Below are 7780 nucleotides of genomic sequence, written 5' to 3'. Positions count from 1 at the left end.
CCTGTTTAACATTTTTTCCCATACAAGTACAAAACTCTTTTTACAATTTATAATCTCATACATATTAAAAGAACTGATGTAGTGTAACAAAAAATATATGTAGATTCTAGCAAGTATAGCTCATAAACATATAATTTTGTTGTATAAAAATACATGTACTTATTTCGAACTATAACGAGTTCAAATACTCAACAACTTTGCCAATGATTTTCTGCGACTTTGTTATTCTTGGTGTCTTTGAACCAGATACAACCTCACTAAAGACAGTCTGAATCCCACTATGGGGGTCACGCTTATGTATAAGTTTAAGCTTGTTTAGGCTTAGATTGTTAGCTGTAAGCCTGTTAGAGATCAGTGTAGATACTATATTGCCTTGTACCAATGGAACTAATGAGGACTTTACACTGTAATAATTCATGGTAAATATATCTGAACCTTCACATTTGAATGCTAAATTTGACTCGTACAGTTCGCGTAAACTACAAACATCAGATAGAGCATTGTGTGCATCATAACTTTTCCCAAGACACAATCTGACTAAGGTTTCTTGCTTAAAATTCCCCATTGTTTTCTTGTCGAAAACTTTCTTTGCAAGTTTATATGTATCTAAAAAACCTACAACATTTTCAACAAATTGTTTAAGTAAACCATGTCTCTGCAAATGATATTGGAGAATTGGAAGATCAAAGTTTTGAATATTGTGTCCAACAATGACTGGTTTTGATTCACAATCTCTAACAAAGTCTACAAACTGAGTCAAACCATGGACTTGACTCGTTGAAGGCACAGGTTCTCCATGAAGAGTGAGCTGTCCCATGTCATATCTGAGACCTGTTGCAGCCGATGCTTCCTTACAGATTGGTACACTGGGGTTCAGATAAACATTGATTGACCTATCTTCACAAACTGCAGCAATCTGTACGATGTCAGATGTTCTACCTGAAAGCAAAATTATACATGTTTATTTGATACCAAACCTGAAAATTGAAGTATTTATATTTGTTAGTAAAGGTTAAAAAGGTAAAGTGGGAATAAAATCTTACTAAGTCCGGTAGTTTCTAAATCAAAATACATGAAGCAGCTGCTCTCTGGAGAAATCATAAGGGGCTCTGGATCAATGTTATCAAGATCAACATCCTCCTCAAGACCAATATCTGACTTGTATGATTGTCCTGTGACAAAGAGAATTCAAGTGAATAATACTGAAATTCCAACGGCAATGGCTTCTCTAAATGTGTGAACAATAAACAATAAATTAAAGTAAAACGTTACACTGATTCAGTTCTATTTTAACTGAAACTCTACCTTCTAGAACATTCCTCGCTGCTTCTTTAGACAATCTGGCGGCTTTTAATTCCAGTCGACGTCTCTTGGTAGACGGTAAACTCTGCATGAGACGTTTCCGTTTGAGCTTGTTGGCAAGTCTGATGGTATGCTTCATTGTGAAATTGCCAGGTGACAATGCCATTTTCTTGTTCAGCTGTAAGATATAATTTATGTTTTAGTAAATATTTTCATTTTGTGATTGTTCCATATTCAAATAAAATGGTAAATTGGTTAATAAGAATAGGGATAAATTTTGAATGTGAATTTCTTAAGAAATCCATCCTCTAGGTACTTTATGTACATGTTTATGCAGATAAACATGATTGTAAACATCTTACTAAAGACTATTTGTTTTTATAATTTACAACATTTATTGTGGAAAACTATTAAAATCAAAAATATACTTTAAGAACACTAAATACAAATGCAAATAACATTTTATGGTTTGCCATAAAAAAGAAAGAAACATAACACATAACAACAAACTGTAATGAAAAACAAATTTCAAAAATGATCAACTTGAAACTTTCAACACATTTTTCTACCTCTGATATGTAACCGTAACCCATATTCTTTTGGCAAACAGTAGCTGAGAGTCTAGCATGTAGACTCTCTGAACCTCCATAAAACCTAACAACACATTTTTTGGACTTTGAATCTCACATTTCAGACTCAGTTGTTAAGATCATATCCAGAACTGTTGTACTAAACAGGAAGAAATAAACAAAGTACTTACAATCTTTTGGGGCTTTAGTGGAGACCATATGGTTAAAGTTCTCATTGACTTGGGTGGATCCCATCATGGCCAGCTCCTCTGACTTACAGCAGTATTTCTTGAATAAAGCTTCTAAAGCTTCTCGGAGTAAGGTGCAGGATAGAGGCTTTCCATATGGCAAATTTCGAGGCTTATAGTCAGTCTTTTTACTGCGACACCAAGTTCCACAGCATTCGTGTTCACCTTAAAAAAAAAATCTGGTTAAAATGTTTTCATTCTTCAATCCTAATCTTCATTCCTAATTTGTAATGACTTCTATATTGTCGATACTCTTACCATATAAATGTGGAACAATTTTGCCAAGTTCATTTTCAAGATCTTTAGCCTTGCCCCTGTTTTGCTGTACACAATACGTAAAACATCTAAAACAGAAGGAAAAAGACACTTATTTTTAAAAATAATAAGCCATAACATTTATAATTATGTGTAACAAGTTCTTTTGGACTACAGTTGACCAAGGGATATTGTACTGAAATATTACACTTCAGAAACACAAACCTTTCAATGTGACTTCTAAGTTTTTGATTTTTCAAAACTTTATGGGTGTTGGCAAGCTCAATCAAAGCTCCGGTAAAACCTTTTCTTGTATGGTTTTTGTCAGCTCTTTTATTAATGGTTGGGTCCACAGTGGCTTTTACGTGAGCAATGGTTGTTGAGTCATTGTCCATGACTAAAGTTCCTATCTGTGAAATACATTGGAAATTTGTACTTCAGTTAAAAAGCAAAGTTTTAAATATACATGTATATTATGGTACTAAACTGTACATCCATATTTGACATTACTGCTGATAAAAATTAAACATTCAATAAAAAGCTACCTTGCACCCTTCATCTTTGATTGCACTCAGCATTTCACAGGCCATGGCTGGCTCCATTGCTTTTGCCGATCCCTGCCAATTCTTTCGGCAGTTGTGTTTTCTGGGTGGAACTCCTTTAGCTGTTGCAGCTGAGCAGATTCTGCATTTTTTACTCTTTGAAGAGAAACTTACTATCTTTTTAGTTTTTTCTCCTACTAGAGATGCGTGACCTGTAAGAAGATAAATACTGCTAGCATATAACTACATTTACATGTATATGTTTTAGAATATGTAACTCTATATCTCAATCTTTATTGAGGAGGGAGAATCAAAACATGCAACAATAACATTATCACCAGGGCATACCAGTGAGACTATTGTATCCTCTACCAGTACCTCTCTTCTGCCAGGCACCATCAAAAGACACAGTGATGTCTCCATCACTCCTACAAAATGAATAACACAAATGTACATTACAGTTACATGTATTATCAAATATTATTAACATGTAAATTCAAAACATAATTTATATATCAATACAAACAAAATAAATAAAAAAAATTACAGTTTCATTTCTTCTTGAAGAACTTCATTACAACTCTGCCCTGCCATTGCCTCTAAGTGTTTCCCCACCTCTCTTTCTCTGCTTTTAAGACTCTTGTTAGTGATCCCCGGGATATTCAATGCAGCCAGTAATGCATTTACATGAGTAATTTCATAGCCACCATTTAGCATACCTAAGAGATTATTACCAGAAATAAAATGAAAATAAAATAATTCTTTTACATTTTAACTTCTGTATTATTAGTATTAAATTATTTTTATCTGCTTATTTGCAAGTCTAGATAAAATTTCTAATTTATACCTGCAGCCAGCTTTGTGTTGACATCCCAAGCATATTGCTTCATATCTGCTTTAACCCTATGTTTACTGCCTGTGGGTATGTCGTTAACATGGGCACAACTGGAATGCGTGCACTTTATCTGCAGAACCTGCAATTGACCAAAAGTTAACTGAAAGTGAAGGGGAATGCCGCATCTTTAAAAACGAATTTTTTAGGTACATAGTCATTGACAATATTTAATAAAAATAAATACCTGTCCTAGTCCAAATTTCCTTTTACCTATAGTGTCGACAAGCTGAAGTGCATTCCCACACATGGCGCAACCTCTTTTCAAATAATCAACAAGAGTGCCGAGTTCTACAATCCGTCTACCGACACGCCATGAACTCTCTGCACTTTGACCATTAACGGTTCGTAGGACAGGGGAAGAATCATTTTCCAAGCACGGAGCATCATTTTTGGCATCTAATATTTACAAAATAAATGAATCTAATGATCGAATCTTTTGATACGTATTCCAACTGTCAAAAATAGAGCAGAAAGCTCGCACAATACATACACTTCGGTAACTGGAAAAACCCGAAACCCCCTGATTTTTGGAGAATACCCATACAGGAGGGGTGAAACCCCAATAAAGTGGTGGAAACCCCATAAAATTGATTGTAATGGGGTACTATAAGGCCTAAGGTGATGTTTAATTGAATGATATTGACATCCGTAATTTTTTATAGCCAATTTTACCTCAGAATCGACGGGTTTCTTCTTGTCTTGATATACTGCACACCACGCCCGATCTAAATTCGCGATCGCTGAAGTCGTTTCGAGTAATCCGTGGAAATAATTACTGTAATCTTGATCAATATGAATATTATATTATGTATGAATATTATTTTTAAAAAAATTATTTATAAGGAAACCTTAAGAATATAAAAGAAGTATGAAATATTTATCATGTTGAAAGACATTACAGTGCAATGTTTAATTGAATTTTTTTTAATGAATTTAACTAGTCCATTAATCAAGAAATAAAGTCATTTTTATAAATTCCAATTATTTATAATATGTAATTAAATTAAATTGATTAATGAATGAATCTGTAAATGTAATTATTATAATGAAAGACATTACAGTGAAATTTTTAATTGAATGTTTTTTTTTTTATGAATTTAACTAAACCATTAATCAAGGAATAAAGTAATTTTTCTCAATTCCAATCATTTATAACATGTAATTAAATTAAATTAACTAATAAATGAATTTGTTAATTTATTTAATTTTTAATTAAGGTGTTTGTTTTGAAATGTTTTCTTCTATGTTTAATAATTAATTTTTAAGTTCAGTATTCATTCATTATTATTTTCCAGTTACTAATTTTTTGTTTTAATGTTTTTGGTTCTGTTTTTGTTTTTTTGGGAGAGTGTGTGTTTTTTTTTTTTTTTGGTTTGTTTTTTTTTTTTTTTTTTTTTTTTATGCAAGTAATAAAAAAAAATATACTCATTGATATGAGAAAGCAACATGTATCCATTACAATGAAATTATTAGAATCCAGGTCTATCAAATAAAAAAAGTCTGATAAAAAAAATAATAAAAATGTGCATGTTGCATATGTGAATCCTTGTACAGTTGGTATTGTAACATTATTGTGAGAATATTATTCACACCTCAGCTAGCTCTGTTGTTTTGTACTGGGATAGACAGGCACCCCTGTGTGTGTACATGCACTATATACACAGCTGTTGACACTTGGTCAACTTGATAATAAACACCTTTTGTTTAAACACCTGGGTTCCCAGCTAGTCTGACCAACCCCCCTCTGGCAGGGCATGTGTATATACATTGAACCTTTACTATTCTCAATTGTACAGTTATGCTTTACAGAATTTCATTTTAAGGACGTTAGCACATAAGGAAAATATGAATTTTGATAATTTTGATAATTCATGACAAATTAATAAATAAATAAAGACCTTTAAAATTAGTAATAACTGAAAATATTCATAGTTTCCTTATGTTCCCAGCTTACCCACGTGGAGGCCTCCTTAAGTGTAGAGCCATGATTTGAATTTTGAAACAAAAATATTAAAACCAAAGGACCGAAAGATAAAAAATTAAAAAAAAATTTAAAAAGATTTTTAAAAAACTTAAAGATACTGGATCATTATTCCTAGTCAATCTTTTGTTCATATATAAAAATATTACAGCCAAATGAAAGTAATATACATGAAATAAAATAACATAATAAAAATTTTAGAGAAAGGAATTTACAATTTAATTAGCAACATTTAAAAAAACAATAACACTGGTTGCAATGGCAAAGTTAAGAAATGATTCGGTTCAAACAATATTTATTGGAAGTCTGTTTAGGCAAATGATTTGTGGTACTATGGATCCAGGAAAGTACAATTCTACGGTTTTTGATATAAATAACACACTCCGGAGGAAATATGGTAATTCTCAGAATGTGATATTTTGGAGATGTAGGGGTTTAATGAATTCGAATAAAAACATATGGCATGTCAATGGGATTAGTTTGAACAGAGAGGCAATGGAAATTTTTAGTCGACAGATTCAGCTTGCAATGAAATGTAAAATTACATAAAATACCTGTGCTTGGAGATGATCAAATAATTTCAGTTATCTTTCAACCAGTTCAGACAGACATTTTTCATAGTTAAAATTCCATCAAAACTTCAGTTCTTTTTTTTTTGTTGTGTGATTTTTTTTTCTTCTGTTTTTTTCTTTTATTTCATATTTGTTGTAATTTAAAGACAATTCAAAATGTAAACAACTGATGTAAAATATTTTTTTTTTCTAAGAAAAGAACATAAAAAAGTTACTTTGAAATAAAATATCTATATATTTGAAAATTGATATATTATTTTAATTTACTATTTATTTCAGGTTTCAGTATTTTCATCTTTTGACATTGATTTATTTTTTGTTCTCTTTGTAACATATAAGTAATTATTATTTTTATTTTTAATTATTATTGTTGCTTTGAACCCTTGAATTTCAAATTTATATCCCTACATTCAGAATTTGTCTAAAAAAAATAAATTCAGTATTTTCATATTTTGAATTTTATTTATTTTTTTGTTCTCTTTGTAACAAATAAGTAATGAATTATCTTTACTTTTTTTTTTTGTTAATGTTGCTTTGAAGATTTTGGATATATTCATATCTCTAAATTCAAATTTTCTCTAAAATATCCTAAATGAATTTTTTTTTAAAATTATGGCTCTACAAAAAGGAGGCCTCCACGTGGCTAGAGCTGGTAACTTTGGGATAATATGAATAATAATTAATACACAAATTCATATTTCTTAATGGCTAACTTGGGATAATATGAATAATAATTAATACACAAATTCATATTTCTTAATGGCTAACGTCCTTACATTTTTTGTTAAATACATAATTAATATTTTACTATTATCATTGTAAAACAAATATAATTGTGGAAATTATTATGAATTATTTTAATATTATCTATACAATTATATTGACAAACAGCTCGCTTCGAATTTAGATCGGGCGTGGTGTACGGTAAACTCGTAATGGCGCCCGATTTCCGTCGATTCTGAGGTAAAATTGGCTATAAAAATTTACGGATGTCAATATCATTCAATTAAACATCACCTTAGGCCTTATAGTACCCCATTACATTCAATTTTATGGGGTTTCCACCACTTTATTGGGGTTTCACCCCTCCTGTATGGGTATTCTCCAAAAATCGGGGGGTTTCGGGTTTTTCCAGTCACCCCATACACTTAGTACTTACCATGTTTACCTCGTAAGGCATGGGCTTCTCTTGCTTCTCGTGCTTTCTTTAGCCCCTCAAGTCTGCGCAGGAACGAAGCTTTCCTGAATGTCCCTTTTTCAGACCGGGGCATCGTTGCATTTGTTTTCAATCACATGAATTTTATGTTAAAACAAACCACCGAAAAATTTGCGCCAAGTCCAAGTGATAACCGGAAGTCTGATGTCGGTGTATAAAATTTAAAACCGGAAACGAAAAAGTATGGCCTTGCCTTAAAA

At 31.5% G+C, this 7780-nt stretch overlaps 2 protein-coding genes across 2 annotated transcripts; both read right to left on the bottom strand.

The window, feature by feature from the left end:
* Positions 1 to 24: 24 nt before the first annotated feature.
* LOC134229136 (uncharacterized) lies at positions 25 to 1623 on the bottom strand. Its single transcript, XM_062710848.1, has 3 exons — positions 1306 to 1623; positions 1044 to 1172; positions 25 to 939 (listed from the first exon to the last, which is right to left on the bottom strand). The coding sequence occupies exons 1-3, from the start codon at positions 1466 to 1468 to the stop codon at positions 170 to 172; spliced, it is 1062 nt and encodes a 353-aa protein (XP_062566832.1). The 5' UTR covers positions 1469 to 1623; the 3' UTR covers positions 25 to 169.
* Positions 1624 to 1867: 244 nt separating this feature from the next.
* Positions 1868 to 7772, bottom strand: LOC134229137 (uncharacterized). Its single transcript, XM_062710850.1, has 10 exons — positions 7524 to 7772; positions 3996 to 4207; positions 3764 to 3890; positions 3464 to 3635; positions 3265 to 3344; positions 2920 to 3128; positions 2600 to 2784; positions 2378 to 2463; positions 2063 to 2284; positions 1868 to 1956 (listed from the first exon to the last, which is right to left on the bottom strand). Exons 1-10 carry the CDS (start codon positions 7633 to 7635, stop codon positions 1868 to 1870), a joined length of 1494 nt encoding a protein of 497 aa, XP_062566834.1. The 5' UTR covers positions 7636 to 7772.
* Positions 7773 to 7780: the final 8 nt, after the last annotated feature.

This window comes from Saccostrea cucullata, unplaced genomic scaffold (genome assembly GCF_032062105.1).
Source record: "Saccostrea cucullata isolate Sc308-1 unplaced genomic scaffold, CSIRO_AGI_Scuc_v1 ctg9978, whole genome shotgun sequence".
NCBI classification, from domain to species: Eukaryota; Metazoa; Mollusca; class Bivalvia; order Ostreida; family Ostreidae; genus Saccostrea; species Saccostrea cuccullata.
Note: the sequence above shows the minus strand (reverse complement) of the source record. Positions and strands in the feature narration are given on the sequence as shown.